Source organism: Pelodiscus sinensis, chromosome 11 (assembly GCF_052426305.1).
Source record: "Pelodiscus sinensis isolate ZL-2025 chromosome 11, ASM5242630v1, whole genome shotgun sequence".
Lineage (NCBI taxonomy): Eukaryota > Metazoa > Chordata > Testudines > Trionychidae > Pelodiscus > Pelodiscus sinensis.
In genome coordinates, this window is record NC_143062.1 from 52,594,230 (window position 1) to 52,614,725 (window position 20,496).

Below are 20,496 nucleotides of genomic sequence, written 5' to 3' on the forward strand. Positions count from 1 at the left end.
AGCGTGGCAATCCCGCAAGCAGCAGCAGCACCTGGCCTGCATAGCCGGTGTCTCTGAAGAAAAGGGCCCTGCCACTGACCCGAATTCAAATGCTGCTGGGCTGGCATTGCACGGTCCAATGCCTTAACCACCCAGAACCTGGCCTGCATAGTCGGTGTCTCTGAAGAAAAGGGCCCTGCCACTGACCCGAATTCAAATGCTGCTGGGCTGGCATTGCACGGTCCAATGCCTTAACCACCCAGAACCTCAGAGCGGCCAGGCTGGCTCAGACCAGTGGTCCATCTAGCCCAGCATCCTGTCCTCCGACAACAGCCAGTGCCAGGGGCCTCTGCAAAGCACTTGTGGGCAGTGGAATACCTCTCCAAGCATATTGCTGTTTGCTGCCTCCCTCAGTGAGAGTTCCCATTTCCATCTAGCTATTCTGCAGTGCTCAGGGAAACTGAGGCACACACATGGGGTTCTTCAGGACAGAAGAAACCACATGCGGCACAACAAAGCCAACACTTTGTCACACCAACCACTTCAGTGTTGTTATAGACACACAGCTTGCTACTGGAATTGACATCATATGAAGAGAGACTAAATGATCTGGGTTCCCTTAGAAGAGAGATGAATAACACGAAACATAAAAAAGTACATCAAATAATGGCTGCTCTAATGGTCTAGAGAAAGTAGATCAGGAACTTCTGTTCTTCAGGTCTAATAACATAAGAGCAATTCAAGTCAACCAATTTAAAAGATGGAAGATCCAAAACTGATCAAAGGAATTACTTTTCCATGCAACAGTAATTACACTGTGGAACTCATTGCCACAGGAAGTTGTTGCCCAGAGATTTCAGGTCAGACTCCTTCTCACATACCGATATGTCCTAGTTCACCATCTATGGTGAAAATGTAAGATTCCCCTGAACTCCCATCTTGAGCATCAGCATTACACTGCCTTGCATCTCTGGCTCTGGCTCTGGCCGGATGTGAGCAGTCATCCCTCAGCAGACTGATGTTTTAAGTCAATGGCAGGCAGAGCCACACCCAGCGAGACTTGTACGTGTCTGGTGAGGGGGAAATCTCGCTCCCCTGGGGTACAGAGCCCCCAGAAGGGTCCGAGGCTGGAGGTCAAATCAGTGAGGCAGGAAAGAAACCTAGAAGAGAAAACTTTATGATGCATGCATGCAGGCTGTCACTTCCAAGAGTGAAGCAGCCCTGACACACAGATTCAGGGAATCTTTATACAGTATGCTTAGACAGTTCAGTTGTGGATTGTTCTTCTTTAACATATCAAAGTCTCAGCAGAAGTACTCTGAGACTTCTGTTCACCCCAGGAGTGCTAGAAGTAAGTTTTTACAGTACACAAAGCCACATGAGAACTTGAGTGGAGAAGTCTACAAGGCAAACTGTGACAAAGATAAGAGTTTACATGATAATTTGTGACAGACTAGGAGTATCCATGAATTTGAGATAGTCATTTGTAAGGGTCTTTGATTAGAGTTAATTTGATTCTCTCTGTTACAGGAAGAGAGGCCTGGAAAACTTTTTAACCCTTACAGCAGTTTTCTTTAGAGAGTTTTGATTTTTGCACAGTCCCCCCTTTAGACACAATTGGAGTTATTGGATTTTCCCCACAATTCCCCCCTTTAATACTCCTATTGGAGTATTACTCAAAGTTATTCTAGACATTCTTAGGTATTTTTCTTTTGCTGGGATGAATTCTTATCTTAGAGGGAGGTTTTCTTTATCAGTTGGGTAAATGATCCACTGCCCATTCACCCCCAGATCTTTACCAGTGCCAATATTGCTTTTAAAACATAAGGGAAACATAAGGGAAGCATTCCCTGATGGATGTAATGCTTGAGTAAGGGGAATCTCTGAGGCAATTAGATTTTTATGCCAAATCTGCCTGTTCCCCCCCATGACTATGTACTTTTGGCACAGTGTTATCATTCTGGGCATTTACCCACTCCCGATCTCCTGTAGAGTACTGACTACCAGTAAATCTGAATTTTAGGGGTCTGGTCCACAGGGAGGCAGGAGTTGGGATAAACTGTAATGGTAAAAGGCCTTCAGAGCCTATTATAAGCTGTTCACATATCCAACAGTCACTTGTATTGGTGAGGGACACAACCTTTTGCAGGGCTTCCCAAAAAGGGTGGGGAAAGTTATATACTAAGGCTATTCTGACTACTAAAAGAAGGAAAACAATCCTCATCCTAGTATAGTATCTTAAATTTCTAAAGTAGAAAGGATAATAATAATAATAATATAGTAATTATCTAGCAACTAGCAAAGCAGTCTTTTAACTAAACTTAATCAGTTAGTATTGTTTGGCTTGCCTCTGCAGGCACTCTTCGAGATTTCGTAGTCTCTTAGTTCACTCAATACTGGAATGGATTCCCCTTTGTGAGAGCTACAGGGCGCCAGGCTCACCTGTAGGTCTTTGCTGGTACAGTCCTACCTCTCAGGTTGTACCTCGAAGCTCCTGGTGGAGGCCGGTTTGGTAACAGTCTGGTTTGAGAGTTTGCCGCCTCGGTCCGCTGAACCTCGTCCTCAGGTGATTCCTCCGGGGAGGGGTCCTGGGTGACGGGGTCAATCAGCTCTGTGGGATCTGCAGTTCGGCGTACATGACTTGCGTGGATCCACGAGGGGCCCTCCTTCACCTTTACTGCTGTGTGGGTGATGAGCAGCAATTGGAACGGTCCTTCCCACCGGGCTGTCAGGGAATTCTTTCTGCGATGTTCCTTCACGAACACGTAGTCGCCTGGTTGGATGTTGTGGCACGGTACATCAGTAGGTACTGGGAGGGCTTCCTTTACCCGCAGGTGCAAGCTCTCCTAACTGCATTTTATGTCTAGGTTTCTTCTTTCTGTGTGGCTGCTAGCCTGTGGGCCTCCTGCAACATTAAACTGCTTACAAATCAAACATGAATTAGATATTCTTGAGAGCTTCTAGGTGCACGCCTGGGGCGTACCATTGTTTTGGGATTTGTGAGGCCACCCCCCTTTTGCTCATGTGTGTCATTTGATGAGACACCTGAGCAAGCTGCCATGTGAGAGATTTTTGGGGCGACTGGGCAGCCATCAGGTGCACCCATTATCCCAGCTGGGGATAAGGAGCAGCCTGCTTTCTCCCAAAGGTTTCTCTCTTCAGGTTGAGCAGCTTGCTGTAGTTCTATCAGGTCCTGCAAAGAAACAGGGAGGGAAAGAGAGACCAGAATCTGAAAGGGAGCCAGAGGTCCATGTGCTGCCGCATGTCTGGCTGCTGCATCAGCATTCCCATTACCCAGAGAAACAGGATCAGTGGCACCTGTGTGGGCCGGGCAATGGGTAATAGAGAGGGATGTGGGTAGCTGAATAGCATCAAGGAGTTGGGAGATAAGGGGACCATGAGAGATAGCAGAGCCAGAAGAGGTAAGGAAACCTTGTTGTTTCCAAATTTGTCCTGTGGCATGACAGACAGAGAAAGCATACTTTGGGTCAGTATAAATGGCAGCAGACTGTCCGGAAGCTAAAAGGCAAGCACGAATTAAAGCGATGAGCTCAGCAGCCTGAGCTGATTTTGATTCCTGGAAGAGAAAAGAACCTCTAAAACATTATTATCTGAGACCACTGCATATCCAGCCTTTAGTTTACCAACTGAATTTCTTTTACATGAGCCATCAGTATACAATACAAGATCTGCATTTTCCAGCAGTTGATCAGACAAATTTTTGGGGAGGTTTTACACAGTGCTCAAGCAATTCTTCACAGTTATGGGTATGTGCTTTACCATTAGAGGGTAAAGGAGAAAAAGTAGCTGGGTTAAGTACATTACATCTTTGAATTACCACATTTGGGAAAGAGAGGATAACATTCTCATACAGGGTTTGTCTCTGAACAGATAGGTGCTGGGTGCAGTGTCGCTGTAAGAGAGCAGAGACAGCATTAGGGACCTGTAAGATAATGCTGTGGCCTAATGTGACAGGTTGGGCCTTTTTAAAGTAATTCAGCAGCAGCTGCAACTGCCCTCAGACAAAGTGGGAACCCACGGGCTACTGAGTCCAGTGTTGCAGAAAAATAAGCTACTGGACGAGGTGTGGGCCCAAGGAGCTGACAGAGAACTCCAGCTGCAATTCCATCCTGTTTATGACAAAACAGAGTAAAAGGCTTGCTATATTTAGGTAAGCCTAGAACAGGTGGCTGTGAGAGAAGAGTTTTAAGGGAAAGGAAAGCAGATTCACATTCTGGGGACCAGGTCACTGGGTCAGGAGCTAAGATTAAGAATAGAATAGTAAGGGGTTTGGTGAGTTCAGAAAAGTTAGGAATCCATTGTCTGCAATATCTTGCAGTACCCAGAAATTTGTGTACCTGACTTTGGTGAAAGGGTGAGGAATGGAAAAACCATGTGAGATTCGCTCAGGTGTTAACTGGCGGCCATCTCCTGAAAGTAAATGTCCTTAAGTACTGAACTCTTTGTTTTACAAACTGCAATTTGGCTTTGGAAGCCTTGTGACCCTTATTAGCAAGACACTTTAACACATATGAGGTATCAGTTTTACATCTTTCCTTAGTTTTACTAGCAATTAGCACATCATCAACATACTGAACTAACACAGAACTGCAGGGAAGAGAGAGAGAATTAAGGTCAGTTTTTTAAAAACCTGAGAAAACAAAGTAGGGCTTTTACAATAACTTTACAAAAACATGTCCAGGTTAATTGATGACCCTGAAAGGAAAAGGCAAAGAGAAATTGGGAATTCTTATGCACTGGAATAGAAAAATAGGCAGAACATAAATCTATTACAGAAAACCAGGTTAGGTACTACTGGAAATCTAGGGATTACAAACTTATTAATGACTCTTAGGTCTTCTACAAATCTATAGATTTGCTTTTTCACAGGTAGTATAGGTGTATTACATGGTGAAGTTGTATAAACAAGTATCCCTTGTTTAAGGAGGGAAGAGATTACAGGCTTAATGCCCTCTTGTGCCTCCCTATCCAATAGATACAGGGCTACCCTTGGGAAAGGCTTGTTGTGTCTGTATGTTATTTGCACTGGTGTTGCAGAGGCTAGCAACCCCACTTCATTCACATGGGCTGCCCACAATGTCTCTGGGACATCTGAGAGGTCCAGGAGGGGTGTATGTCCTGAGGTCTCATCAGATTCCTCTGAGAGTAGTAATGCCATCAAATTTGGAGCCTGATAGGGGGGAAGGTCAACAAAGATCCCTTCCTCTCTACAGAGAAGGTTTGCACCCAATTTACACAACAAGTCAGGTCCCATAAGGTTTACAAGAGAAAAGGGAGATAACAGGAAAGAATGTTCAGCTGACAAGGGTCCAAAGCGGGTGGGGGTGCAGATGGCACATCTGGGGAATCAAGCTGTTTCTTTAGAGTAGCCAATTCTTGCTGCAGCTTTTCAATAGAATCTTTTTTGCTAGCCATAATGCTCTGATTTTTTTTTTTACTGCCACATCCTCCCAGAGACACCAATATTCCATCTGGTTAGGATGTTTTTCCTCGAGGAAAACTCTAAGATAAGCAAGCTTTTGTAAGTCAAAGCTCTAGTTGCCATTTATTCTGGGAATTCCCCTGAGTATAGCCATTCCAAATGCTCAATAATTCCTTAAGTCTCCTTAGTTTTAAACCTGCAGGCAATACCTAGCTGACTGATCATCTGAGACAAGGGAGTCCCAGGCTGTGAGAAACCTTTTCTCTCAGTAGGAGACAGACTTGAGGGAGCAATCTTATCCATGTTAGCACTGTCTTGTCCAAGGACAGCACAGGAGCCCAACAGTACTACCCTCTCCAAGGATAGCACAGGCGTCCAGCAACACTACCCTCTCCAAGGATAGTGTGGGAGTCCACACAAACTGTCAGCTTCACTCACACTCCTTATGTGCCGGGGGAAACCGCCCTTGCTTTCAGCAGCTGTGCAGTGACACTGACAGCACTGGTGCGGCTGCGGTCCCACTCCGGACTTCACTCACTCAAAACCATGTGCTTGGACTCGCCACCAATCAGTCAGCAACAACAACAACAACAACAAAATCCAACCCCTATTTGGCTATACCCAGTGTTTTCGTTTTAAGTTTCCCTCAAGCCTCTTGACAAAAAATTTTAAGTAAAAGATGACTCTTACCGCCAGCCGGTCCAGCTGGTGACGAGAACAGGGAGGCGGACTGGGGGATTTTAAATGGATCCCTTACCCTCCAGATGCGCGCTGTAGTCCGTTCCCATTCCCCGTCATCAGCCTTTCCAACTGGAGTTCCAAGCCATCCCACTTCTGACACCAAATTGAGGGGGAAATCTCGCTCCCCTGGGGTACAGAGCCCCCAGAAGGGTCCGAGGCTGGAGGTCAAATCAGTGAGGCAGGAAAGAAACCTAGAAGAGAAAACTTTATGATGCATGCATGCAGGCTGTCACTTCCAAGAGTGAAGCAGCACTGACACACAGATTCAGGGAATCTTTATACAGTATGCTTAGACAGTTCAGTTGTGGATTGTTCTTCTTTAACATATCAAAGTCTCAGCAGAAGTACTCTGAGACTTCTGTTCACCCCAGGAGTGCTAGAAGTAAGTTTTTACAGTACACAAAGCCACATGAGAACTTGAGTGGAGAAGTCTACAAGGCAAACTGTGACAAAGATAAGAGTTTACATGATAATTTGTGACAGACTAGGAGTATCCATGAATTTGAGATAGTCATTTGTAAGGGTCTTTGATTAGAGTTAATTTGATTCTCTCTGTTACAGGAAGAGAGGCCTGGAAAACTTTTTAACCCTTACAGCAGTTTTCTTTAGAGAGTTTTGATTTTTGCACAGTCCCCCCTTTAGACACAATTGGAGTTATTGGATTTTCCCCACACTGGCATGGCGTGGGAAGCAGCAGAGCATGGGTCGCTGGGTAATATCTCTAATGTGTTGGAAAGTGGGGCCTCCATCTGCTCTGGTTACAGAGCTTTCCTTGCTCAGGCTGCAGACGCACGTGGGAAAGACTGATCTGCTCTAAGCTGGCTACCAAGAGTTCACTGCAGATGAGTCGATAATACAGCTTAGAACGGAACGGAGCTGGGCACTCTTTGCCTGGCTGTCTATATCCCTGGGTGCTTTAACTGGCGCCCTGTGTCAGACAGACGCTGTGAGCATAGCTTAGCAGGGTTTAAAGGCGCTCTGAGGGTAATGGAGACATAAGAGAGGGTAAAAATAAAGTTTTGGAGATACAAGTCTTTGTGCTACATGATAGAGGCCAGACACTAACTGAGAAGTGAGGAAGAAACATTCCCTATGGCCCTCTATTAAATAGCTGTCTGTTACAGGGTTTCCTGAATTGTCCTCAGAACCAGGTCATAGGGGCTGGGAAGCTGCTGCACCACACACTTGAAGGGGTTCCTGTTACAAACAGGGTTGCAGTTTGGTTCAGTACTTCTCAGCATGCCCACTGTAAAAGTGGCTCCAGCAACCCTGTGAAGAAGGTGGGCCTCCTGAGCACCAGCAGGTGGGAGATTGGACAGACAGACCCCTGGGCTGCCCTGGATGTTTGTCTAGCCTGTAGGTTTTGTATGTTGCTTAACTACGCCTGACTGGATTTAACTGGTGTGGTGCCAGAAGAAGGGGAGAAACGATGCCCCTACTTTATACAGAGTACCGAATTACCGCTGCCACCTCAGCCCACCTCTGGCACTCCAGTAACAGACCTCTGGTGGCAGTAGACTGTTTGAGACCAGCGAGCTCAGGAGCTATTCTGGGAAGGCTTTTCAAAGCATTCAGATAGGGCATGAAAAGAAGGAAGGCAGGGAAAGATGAGCAGCAGAGAGAGGCAGGCCTCCTGCTATGTGCCGCCTTGGAGCTCTGCTACATCTAGAAGCAAGTGCCTGAAAGAAGTCTGCATCTTTCTCCGTTTCAGCCCAGGGCTTGGGGCAGAAGAGCTGTTTAGTTTGGAATTCGTTGGAGCTCTGAGAAGCTTTTCTTTAGCCCTTCTCCTGCCCATTTTGTCTCCCTGCAACTTTTCCCTGATGGCTCAGAAGGCAGGCACCCTTGGAACGGCTTTCTCAGGCCATATGCTCTGTATCCCCGAGGAGACTTTAGGGAGCTCTGAGGCCTGGCCCGTAAATCAAACACCTCCTCTGCAATGTGACACAAAGTGCACGTTAGCCAGCTAGACGCACAGCACTTGCACACAACCCTCAGGTCTCAAAAGCGGCAAGCCCAAGGTGATTGTGTGGCCTGCTAGCTCGAAGAGGATAGGGCTTTTCGGCTGCACGCCTAGGTTGCTTTGGCATGTATTAGGTATTAGCAAAACTGGTGACAATTATTGTGGGTGGGGGAGGCTGCTGTGTTCCCTGGCGTGGTGTCCCAGAAGATGCCAGCTGGCCAGTCCTACAACTGTTAAACCCCGGGGAAGAACCAAGCACTGATGCCTTGATTTCCCTGTTAGTGCATGGGGCTGCTCAGGCCCACTACGGAGCAGTGCTGAGTGCACTCGCCGACAGAAGCCACGTGGAGCAGAGATCCCTGGAGGTGGAAAGGAGACTTACAGCTGTGAGTTCAGACATTGCTCCCTTGCGCTGATCTGCGTCCTGAATCTCCCCGGGTGCTTCACAAGTAGGAACTGGCAGCTTACAAGTTACCCTTGTTGCAGAGGGAGCTATTGAAATGCTAACTAGGCTAACGCTGCCCTCTAGTCAGAGTGCCTTGGGCTGCCGCGAGGGGTCCCAGGGTTGGTCATGCTCTTTGGTTCACTAGGCTAGCAGGTGCCACTCGTAGGCGGAAGCACAACGTGCCCTCATCCTGGTGGGGGCCCCATTGGCCCATGCTGGAGAGAAAGCAGTGCCCGAGAAGGGCCTTGTTCTTCGAGTGATGTCCCCAAGGTGCTCCACTGCTGGTATCGGGCTCATCCCAGTGCCACGGATCAGAGACTTTCAGAGCAGTGTCCAGTTGGGCTGCACGAGCAGTGAGCGGCATTCCCGCCTTTGAAGTTAGCGGACGCAGCCTGATTCCCCTCGGTTCTTTCTTTGCCGCCCTCAGCTATGGACAGAGCTCCCACCCTCTCCTCAGCGCGCTATACAAAACTAAGATGAGCTGTTTATTTAGATAGATAGTGTAGACTTACCCATTAATTCTGTTCCTCTTAATACAGTTTACATTTAAAAACAGACTGTTTTTTCTCCTTCAGATTGTTTATAGCTTAGTTAGCTTAACAGTGTACTGCCACGCACCAGCAAGCTGTGGCGAACTACAAACCAAACAAAACAAAACTCCCAATACGGAGACACAGACAGCTCTCTACTCATAACTATGGTCACAAGCGGCATAGTCCGCCACTGGGAGAGATGCCGGGCTCTCCTAAAGCCAAAAGATGTGAGAAATGCCGGAACTCTATGCCAGCCACTGATGGCCACAGCAAATGCATGCGTTCTTTGGGGGACACGCATGTACAGCAACACCGTGTCCATTGTCGCAGGCTGTCAGCAAACACTCACAAGGAAAGAGAGTTCACAGCCCGCATGCTGTCCACTGACAAAGCCCTAGCCTCCCTCCCCCCCTCCTCGCATAGTTCTGAAAGGGGCAATAAGGGCTCGGGCGCAACATCCCCTCAGGGAACCTCACAAGCCCTTCATCTCAGAAAGCGTGCTCAAATACCAAGCCCTCACCAGCCTGCTCCTTCCCGTCACAAACGCGTAAGGGGGGTGAACCGGGCACCTTAGGCATAGGAAGATCTCGAGCCTCCTCACTAACAGGCTCCAAAGCGTGCTCTAAACAGGCTGCGAAACCAGCTCCCCAGCCACCAAAATGGGCACCTGCTAAGGGCCCTGGTTTAACAGAGGCACCACCAGAACCTGTGATGCCACCAGAACAGGCGATATTCCCAGTGCAGTGCGAGCCCCCAGCACTGTTTTCACCTTGGCCACCAAGAAATGACAGGGCTAGTTCTCACTGCCCTTCCATGCCTTGCACTAACCCCAGACCTCCCAGGGTATCAGCTGCACCCAGGCCTCCACCGCAGGCACTGGCAGACTCAGCAGCGAGGCACAAATCATCAACCCACCACCATTTCCCAATGCCCAAAACACAAGCTCTACCACTAAATGACAGGAGAACTAGGACCAGATCTCCAGCCGAGTCCTCGGCCCGACACCACTCGCGCTCCCCATTACCAATGAGAGGCTCTCCACCCTCACCTGCTCTATCACCTCCCAGGCTATGTCTACACTGCAAATCTTTTTCTGATTTACTGTCAAAAGAGGCTTTCTCAACATTTGGCATGTTGTGGGAAAAGTCCTCTTTCGACACATCCCTTCTTCCTTCTAAAACAAGGTTTACAGGGATGGCGAAAAAGCGTGTCTGCTTTTTCAATTTTTTTCCCAAAAAAGTGGATGTGTTCTTTCGACACAGCATTGCTTTTCCGGGGTACCATCCTCACAAACAGGGAGGAACTAGTAGGGGAAGTAGAGGTGGGTGGCAACCTGGGAAGCAGTGATCATGAGATGGTAGATTTCAGGGTCCTGACCAAAGGAAGAAAGGACAGTAGCAAAATACACACCTTGGACTTCAGAAAAACAGACTTTGACTCCCCCCAAGAACTGATGGGCAGGATCCCCTGGGATGCTAACATGAAGGGGAAAGGAGTCCAGGAGAGCTGGCAGTATTTTAAAGAAGCCTTATTAAAGGCACAGGAAAACACTATCCCAATGCGCAGTAAGAAAAGCAAATATAGTAGGCAACCAGATTGGCTTACTGGGGAAATCCTTGGTGAGCTTACATTCAAAAAGGAAGCTTATAAGAAGTGGAAACTTGGCCAGATGACTAGGGAGGAGTATAAATAAATTGCTCAAGAATGCAGGGGAGTTATCAGGAAGGTGAAAGCACAATTAGAATTGCAGCTAGCAAGGGATGTGAAGGGTAACAAGAAAGGTTTCTACAGGCATGTTAGCAATAAGAGGGTGATCAGAGAGGGTGTGGGGATGTTACTGGATGAGGGAGGTAACCTAGTGACAGATGATGTGGGAAAAGCTGAAGTACTCAATGCTTTCTTTGCCTCTGTCTTCACAGACAAGTTCAGCTCCCAGACTGCTGCACTAGGCAATGTAGTATGGGAAGGAGGTGGGCAGCCCTCAGTGGAGAAAGAACAGGTTAGGAACTATTTAGAAAAGAGTAGACAGATGTACACAAATCCATGGGTCCGGATTTAGTGCATCCGAGGGTACTGAGGGAGTAGGCAAATATAATTGCGGAGCCTTTGGCCATTATCTTTGAAAACTCATGGAGATTGGGAGAGATCCCAGATGATTGGAAAAAGGCAAGTGTAGTGCCCATCTTTAAAAAAGGGAAGAAGAACAATTCAGGGAACTACAGACCAGTCAGCCTTACCTCAGTCCCCGGAAAAATCATGGAGGGGGATCCTCAAGGAATCCATTTTGAAGCACTTGGAAGAGGGGAAAGTGATCCAGAATAGTCAACATGGATTCACCAAGGGCAAGTCATGCCTGACAAATCTGATTAGCTTCTATGATGAGGTAACTGGCTCTGTGGATATGGGAAAGTCAATGGATGTGATATGCCTTGACTTTAGCAAAGCTTTTGATACGGTCTCCCACAATATTCTTGCCAGTAAGTTAAGGAAGTATAGACTGGATAAATGGACTGTGAGGTGGATAGAAAGCTGGTTAGATTGTTGGGCCCAACAGGTAGTGATCAACGGCTCAATGTCTGGTTGGCGGTCAGTTTCAAGTGGAGTGCCCCAAGGATCGGTTCTAGTGCCAGTTTTGTTCAACATCTTTATTAATGACTGGGATGAGGGGATGGATTGCACCCTGAGCAAGTTTACGGATGACATTTGCAAGGAGAGGTATATACATTGGAGGACAGGGATAGGGTCCAGGGTCCTAGACAGATTAGAGGATTGGGCCAAAAGAAATCTTATGAGGTTCAACATGGACAAGTGCAGGGTCCTGCACTTGGAATGGAAGAATCCTAAGCATTGTTACAGGCTGGGGACCAACTGGCTCAGTAGCAGTTCTGCAGAAAAGGACCTGGGGATTACAGTGGATGAGAAGCTAGATATGAATCAATAATGTGCCCTTGTAGCCTGCTAATGGCATATTGGGGAGCATTAGGAGGAGCATTGCCAGCAGATCTAGAGAAGTGATTATTCCCCTTTATTTGGCACAGGTGAGGCCACATCTGGAGTATTGCGTCCAGTTCTGGAACCCCCTCTCCCCACTATAGAAAGGATGTGGATGCATTGGAGAGGGTCCAGCAGAGGGCAAGCAAAATGATTAGGGGGCTGGAGCATTTGACCTGTGAGGAGAGGCCGAGGGATTTGGGCTTGTTTAGTCTGCAGAAGAGAGGAGCGAGGGGGGATTTGATAGCAGCCTTCAACTTCCTGAAGGAAGGTTCCAAAGAGGATGGAAAGAGGCTATTGTCAATAGGTATGGATGGCAGAACAAGGAGTAATGGTCTCAAGTTACAGTGGGGGAGGTCTAGGTTGGATATTAGGACAAACTATTTCCCTATGCGGGTGGGGAAGCACTGGAATGGGTTCCCTAGGGAGGAGGTAGAGTCTCCATTCCTGGAGGTTTTTAAGTCCCGGCTTGACAAAGCCCTGACTGGGATGATTTAGTTGGGTTGGTCCTGCTTTGGGCAGGGGACTGGACTCAATGACCTCTTGAGGTCTCTTGCAGCCCTAGGATTCTATGATTCTATGAAAAGCGCTGCAATCTAGACATAGCCTCAGTGCCTACCACAGGGATACAAGGAGTATGTTCTCCTCATAGCACTCCTCCCCAGACAGAGCATATGCATCATATGGGGCATACAGGCTATTGCATTATCAATATCCCCCGTGGCACCCTGATTGGTAGTATTATTCCTAGCTTAATAGCCGATGGTCCCCCTGTTGTTATGGGGCACCACGACACACCTCCACTGCACCTCCTACAGCTTTATACACTCAGATCCATCGCATTCCCCCTCTGAGGGCACAGATTTTGAGGAAGGATGCATTGAGGATGGTCCAACAATCAGACATGCCACCAAACGATAACTCCTCCTCCGCTCCTGATGGAACAGTTATTCCAAATGACCCAACACCTACTGATGACTTAAAACAATTCCAGGACTTATTCAAAAGTGGCTGAAAGTCAGAAGGTCGTGTTAGCAGAAGGTGCAGGAAAAACACCACAGGCTTTTAAAGAACCTTCAGCCCTCTACAAAATCCAAACTGAATGTGTTTAGGAGGAAAATGTACTCTCCAACCCTTCAACTTTGCATAGCTAACTACACAGCCCTACTCACTAATCATGACTTCAATAACTATGCAAAACTAACAGAGCTCATGCAATATCTCACAGATGACGAGACCTATTCTCAAAGCCATCATTAAAGAGGGATATACTAAATTCCATACAGTTCTACAAATGGCCCTCGACACTGAGGCAAGAGCTACAGCAGTGTCCGTAGCAATGAGATGTTCATCTTGGCTGCAAGCAGCAGGAGTTCCTAAGGATCTCTAGGCCAAGGTAGAGGACTTACCATATGATAAGGCCAAACTGTTCACTGCAAAGACAGACGAAGCCTTGCATTTCAGCAAAGTCTCATGCGCTACCTTACGCACATTGGGGATGTATACCACCCCTACTGAAGGTAGCAATACACACCCTCCCAAAGACACAGGGATACAACCTTTGGCAGGCAGCAGCAGTATCGCTCATTTGAACAAAACTACTTCTGACTGCAAAACCAACACAGAAGAGCCCCAAACACCCGCTCTTCCATGACTCAGGTCCCTAGATAGCATGTTTGAGAATTTGGTTGAGGGTCTGCCCAACCTCCCCTCCACACCAGTGCCAAGCGAGTCTAACATCTTCCACTACCACTTGCATCCTTTTTACAACCAATGGGCAGCAATCACCACAGATCGGTGGGTTCTAGAAATCATCAGCTGTGGATATTCTATCCCTTTCATAGTGATCCGCGCAATCTCCCCACTCTCTCCCTCCCTCTTCAGGGACCCCTCTCACAAAATATAGCTCTGCCAAGAAGTTCAACACCTTCTCAATGTAGGAGCCGTAGAACGAGTCCCCAAACAATATGAAGGGAGAGGTTTTTACTCAAACTACTTTCTCACCGAAAAGAGAACAGGGGGTTGGAGGCCTATCTTAGACCTCCGTCAATTAAACAAATCCTTTGCAAGCAGCATTTCAAAATGGTTACACTCACCACGATCATTCCAGCCCTGGAACCCTCAACCTCCAAGATGCATATTTCCACATCATGATACATCCTGTGCACAGATGTTTCCTACGCTTCACAGTAGCCTCAGACCATTTTCAGGACAGAGCCCTTCCGTTCAGACTCTCCTGTGCCCCCAGAGTCTTCTCTAAGATCATGGCGGTTGCAGCACCGCATCTGAGATGGAAAGGCATCACAGTATTCCCTTATTTGAACGATTGCCTCATCCCAGGTCCCTCCCAACAAACTATGAGGGACACGATCAGATTCACAAAGGCCTTCCTTCAGTCTCTAGGCTTCATTATCAACGACCAGAAGTCCACACCACACCCCACACAATCCCTAGAGTTGATAGGGGCTCGCATAGATTCCACAACAGCACATGCCTATCTGCCCAAACACTGAACTGACAATATAAGAAGCCTGGTCACAATCATAACCACTAGCCCAATCGTCCCCATCCTAACTTGTTTCAAACTCATGGGGCATATGGCAGCCACCACATATGTTGTCCTACATGCCAGACTGCGCTTTCAGTGTTTCCAACACTGGATTTCCTCAATCTATACACCAACCAGCCACTACATCCACAGACATGTTTCGCCTCCTCCGAAAGTCCTTACCTACTTACAGTGGTAGACCAGGCAAAGAACCTCTGCAGTGGGGTGCCCTTCCACCGAGATCAACCATCCGAACAAATCACTATGGACACCTCACTGATAGGTTGGGGTGCACACTTCCAACAATAATATGCGTAAGGAAAGTGGTCCAAAGACAAATCCAGACTCCACATCAACCTGCTCGAGCTTCGAGCAGTTCACAATGCCTGGAAGTACTTCCTTCCACACATTCAGGGATCTTCAGTGCGTATCCTCACCAACAATATGACCACAGTGTTCTACATCAACTGCCAATTGATGGGGTGGGATGGAAGATCCCCTTCGCTATGTGCAGAGGCAATCCAGCTCTGGAACTGGTGTATCCGCCACAACATAACCATCACGGCGGCATACTTACCTGGGGACAAGAATACCATGGCCGATGCCCTCAGTCGCCACTTTCTCACAGAACGCGAATGGGAACTGCACGGTCAGATCACCCATGATCTATTCCAACGCTGGGATCGACAGAAGATAGACCTCTGCAACCAGCCAAAATTCCAAATGCCCCCAATACTCTTTGAGAGCAGACATAGGACACAGCTCCTTGGGAGACACAATGCTCCTCCCATGGAATACTCACCTGATATATGCCTTTCCTCCTATCCCTTTCATCCCCAGAGTTCTCTGGAAGATAGACAGACAGGGCCCATGTGATTCTAATAGCCCCAGTGTGGTGTTGACAGACATGGTTCTCATGTGTTTATCAACTGTGTCTGCGACCTCCCTGCCTGCTTCCAACCCACCCGGACCTCCTCTCCCAGAACAAGAGCACGATACTTCATCCCCAGCTGCAAACACTGCACCTGACGGCATGGTACCTATCTGGTTCTCGGAAGTGGAGCGACAGTGCTCGCAACAAGTAAGAACTGTCCTACTCCATTGCTGGAGACAAGCAACACACAAGACTTACCTGCACAAATGGCAATGGTGCACCCAGAAGGGAGTCCAGCCATCTATAGCTCCGCTCCATTTGGTCCTGGAATACATCATGCACCTGAAACAACATTTATCCCTCTCATCACTCCAAGCTCACCTGGCCATGATCACAGCCTTCCACCACCCCTCCATTGATGGATTGTCTATATTTACCTACCCCATTCTTTAAAAGATTTTGGAAGGACCTACAGAACCTTCACCCACCACGTAAACTCCTACCTCCCACATGGGACCTAGGACTGGTCCTCTACTCACTCACAAAGCCACCCTTTGAGCTAATGGCAACTTCATCACTTACCTTCCTCACCACGAAAACTTTGTTCCTCCTGGCAATCATGTCTGCAAGGAGGGCTAGCGATCCTGCAACTCTCACAGCCTTGCCTCCATACATGACCTCTCACAAGCATAAAGTTATTCTACGGCTCCACCCCTCCTTCTTACCCAAAGTTGGTTCCAAATTCTATATCAATGAACCGATTGTCCTTCTTACCTTCGACCCAAAACCACCCTGCTCCAGGGAAGAAGCCATATTGCACACTCTAGATGTGAGAAGAGCCATTGCCTTCTATCTAGCAGAACTCAGCCCTTTTGACTATCCTAGAGATTGCTGGTATCCCTAGCCGAAAGGTCCAAGGGAAAACCACTTTCTTCCCAGCGCATATCAGAACTGATAACACCTTGCATTACCACCTGCTGCTCACTCCAGAATACAGTAGTACTGACAACTCCAAAGGCCCATTCCACCAGAGTGACGATGACATCAACTGCCTTCCTTGGGAGTCCCACTCCACGAAATATGTTGAGCAGCCAGATGGTCATCCAGTCATACCTTAATGAAGCACTACGCAATTCCACCATGCTTGACAACATACTGCAGTAGCCATTGTGGCCCTTTCCGCAGCCTGTAACAATTAGCCAAAGCCCACCATCAGCTCAGTGGGCACTGCTACACAGTCACCGAGAGTGGAACACCCACGGGGACATCACTAGAAGGAGAAAGAGAAGTTACTCTGTGCAGTAACGATTGTTCTTTGAGATGTGTGTCCCCATGGGTGCTCCACGACCCGCCCTTCTCCCCGCTTCTTCGGCATTAGTAATCTGCCAGGAGAGCGTCAAAGAGGAAATGGGGGAATCAGGCAGTGCGTGCTAACTTCAAAGGCAGGAACACCGCTCGCTGTTCGCACAGCCTGCCTGAACACTGTTCTGAAAGTCTCCGATCCGTGGCGCCGGGACGAGCCCAATACCAGCAGTGGAACACCCCCAGGGACATCACCATTGGTACTGCACAGAGTGAATAACTCTCTTTCCTGACAGGCTGGAGCCTGCTGATGCAGTATGTCCCTGATAAAGAGGGGTGGGGATGTTTCTCATGGAAAGTTAGTGCTGCACCGTCAGTGAGAGGGGAAGAGAATTGTAGGAAGCCAACTCTGACTGGTCAGAAAGGTGCAGACTGACATTTCAGACTTGGGCTGTCTAGTTGGAGCAGGATTCCCAGAGGGCCCCTCAGTATATGTGTGGGGCAGGCAATTAGCCACAGGAAGAAGTGGCATGTTGTCTTCATGAGGCTAGGGACCCCCCAAAGAAATGTTATCACTGGCTCAACACTGAAATATCCAGGCTTCTGGTCCAGGGGTTGATGTGAAAGTGATGTGGGCCACCTAAGATGGGTTTGGGGGGTTGAATGTTACTGCTGGAGTTTCCAGTGGCCTAATACTTCTACTCTGCTAACTACTTTCCCCAGAAAGACATGGAGCTGTCAGATGTGAAATCCAATTTACAGTCACTGAAGGAGAGTCTGGAACTGCTCACGTCTCAGCAGAATAAGCAGCATCAGAATCTGTGTGAACAGTTAAATCACCTGCCATTGCCCAGCATCTTAGAGGAACTGCAGACATTGATTTCTGCTTCCCGATTCCCCAGGTGCAGGAAGGATAACGCATCCCAGACCTCTCCAGACACACTGCAGGGCCACTGTGTACTCGGTCCAGAGGAAACATGCTGTCAGTGCCATCCAGCCAGGAGGCTCCAGAGAACAGGTTGGTTTCAGACTCAGCTGCACACCATGCCGATGGCAAACAGCCGTGGCGAATCCCCTAGGAAGACTCACACAGCTACAGGTGACACACACAGAGGTGCTTTGAACACAGCTGCTGGAAGCGGGGCAAATCTCACTACTGTAGCTTTGCGAGGCAAAGAAAATGTAATGACACAAGAGCTGGAGTCTGCATTAGCAAAACAACCCTCTGCTAACAGCCCGGCACCTGCCTGCTGCTCCAACCCTGGCATGTCTGGGGGTAGTCACGGGAGCCATTGGCTGCGCCCACAAGAAATACCTCCCACCACACCACTGAGGAAGGCAGTCAGGAAAGACTCTAAGCGAGTCAAGCCTATGACTCCTTCACCACAAAATCAGAGCCAACTTTGCCACCCTCCAGCACAAAGCCGCAAAGCCTTTGCCACAGACAACAAGACACATATCACAGTTGTAGGAAACATGCCACAAAAAGAAAAGTTCAAAAACCCCTGCCGGAGTAAAATACCGGCAAGGAAAAGAATGTACATTACCAAGAGAAAAGGAGACCTTCCCAAGTGTCCTGACAGGGGTCCGAAGAAGAAGATGACCAGCAGGCGGATGGAGTTGGAGGATTCTCGACAAAATGACTCTCCCCCAATTACAGTTACAGTTACACCCTATTCAGAGAACTCCATCCTGGGGTCTTCAGTTCCCAAGCAACAGAAGCTAAGTAGGGTCCCACCCAGGCAGAAAGAAAGCACCTTGCCCATGCTTCACTCCCGTGAGAACAGGCGAGGGCCTGCAGCCGAGAGAAGAGGGATCCCGGGACACCAGAGGAGACTGGATATTTGCAATACCCAACGTACTCTCTCTTTCTGGGAGGGCTCACCCTGGGAGAGTGACCTGAATGGTGAAAACCACATGACCTGGTTCAGTGTCCCAAGCCCCATGGCTTCAGACAAGGCAGGTCTTTCTGCTGCCCCGGCCCAGCACACGACTCCATTTTGCTCCTTAGTTTTTGATAGTGATTATTCCGATTGACGTTTTCCATTTACCTTCCCAAAGCACAGCACACGTGTGGCTAGTTTGGTCTCCATTTTTCTGTTTGATCTCTCGAGTTCTGTCACTCGTTACCCATTGCCCCTTGGAGCCCTGTCGGGAGGGATATGTCCTCCCCATCCTTCTGGCAGCCCATCTGGCAATAGAGCTAAGCTGTCCTTGGCAAGCTGTCTGCATTGCGAATGGGAATATGCCGCCGTATTCTGTCCAGACCCGAGGTCTGGGGCAAGGATTCCCACCTGCTCTTTATTATTTGCATGTTTTTGTGTTTCCCGGCTCTTAGCAGCAATGCCACTGGTTTCCAGTTGTTCTCATCTTTGCTTAGCAGAAGGGGCTCTGTGATTTTCACTAGTGAGAACACAGTTAGCAGGCAGCGGGGCAGAGACACTGCCGTGTCTATTGTTACTATGTGTAGAAATGGAGTCTGGTTTAAACATTTCAAGGCCTGTAATGCAGTGGCTGGGGCTGGGGCCTTTAATTCCAGTTTTTCACTCTTTCTTTATAGAGGGGTTCAGATGGCTGAGGGCCCAAATCCTGGTCCCACTGAAATGAATAGGAATTCTTAGGGTGGACTTGACACAGATAAGCTTAGCCTCAAGCCCTTTGCCTTGTTCTGGGTAAATGTACCATTTGTATGAAAAATAGAACCCTAATCTCACTGTGTTTACCAGTCAGAGCATTTCCTCTCCTTTCCGGAGCTTGCTCTGCTCTTATTCCGGTCTCCTGTGTCCTCGTCGGCACCTCGCAGCTCATCGAGAACATCACCTTTCGTCTCTCTAGGCGGGTGTCAGGGCCTCACAGAACAGCCTAGCACAGTGGAACTCAGCGCACAAGATACCAAGAAGGACCCTTGGTTCTGCCTCTTTCCTTTGAAAAGGCTGAAGTATTTGGATGAGCAGTGATCTCCAGTTCAGGGGGACCATGGGGATCCCTAGCTCTGACCTCCTGTGTAGCACAGGCCACAGAATGGCACCCAGAGAGCCCTGCATCAGGCCCTGAGCTTGAGAGAGCTAGAGCAGTGGGTCTAGAAAGACAGCCAGCCTCCAGTGGAGGGTGTGGTAACTGCACTCTGACAGGGAAAACTTGGGTGTTTAGGAAAGGGGTCTGCTGGCGTGAATCCAAACGGCCTCATTCTGCCATTCCAAAATAAAACTCTTGCTGGATTCTCATGGTTATCTCCTTGCAGTGATTTCAGGGGCGAGGCTCTGGGGCTTGAATGTATGGAGGGCAGCAGGTGCTGGTTAGCTGGCTTGTCTCCTGCAGATGGTGTACTTGGCATAATTAGTCTGATGCAGCTAACAAGGAGGAGTAACAACCTGTATAAGTCTGTAATATCGGTCTGGGAGCAGCCTCTGAGGCCCCGCGTGTCACAGGTGACGGGGCCCAGAGAGTAAGCAAGTCTCCAGGAGGGTGAGCAGCAGTGGTGGGAAGGCATACCTCGCGCTCAGCGCACGCAGGCTCTGGGAAGGGCTCCACCTTGCTACACCAGCTCAGTCTTTCCTGGGGCATCAGCTGCCCCACCAGTCCGGGGCTCAGGCCTATGGTCAGGCTGAGCCAACAATAAACACACCAAGCCCTCACACAGGGCTGGCGACAGCAGTCCAGGGGCTCAAGTCTATGATGGG

At 48.5% G+C, this 20,496-nt stretch overlaps 1 protein-coding gene across 6 annotated transcripts in view; it reads left to right on the forward strand.

Annotated features, from left to right (window-relative positions):
- The window catches only part of IHO1 (interactor of HORMAD1 1), a 116,036-nt gene extending 95,996 nt beyond the window's left edge, over nucleotides 1-20,040 (forward strand). For all 6 annotated transcript variants that reach the window (XM_089781309.1, XM_089781307.1, XM_089781306.1 and 3 more), the window contains 2 exons: nucleotides 8,406-8,509; nucleotides 17,540-20,040. In XM_089781309.1, coding sequence (XP_089637435.1) covers nucleotides 8,406-8,509; nucleotides 17,540-18,853 — 1,418 coding nt within the window. In that variant the 3' untranslated portion in view covers nucleotides 18,854-20,040. The remainder of the gene's footprint in view (nucleotides 1-8,405; nucleotides 8,510-17,539) is intronic.
- The last annotated feature ends 456 nt before the right edge of the window (nucleotides 20,041-20,496 follow it).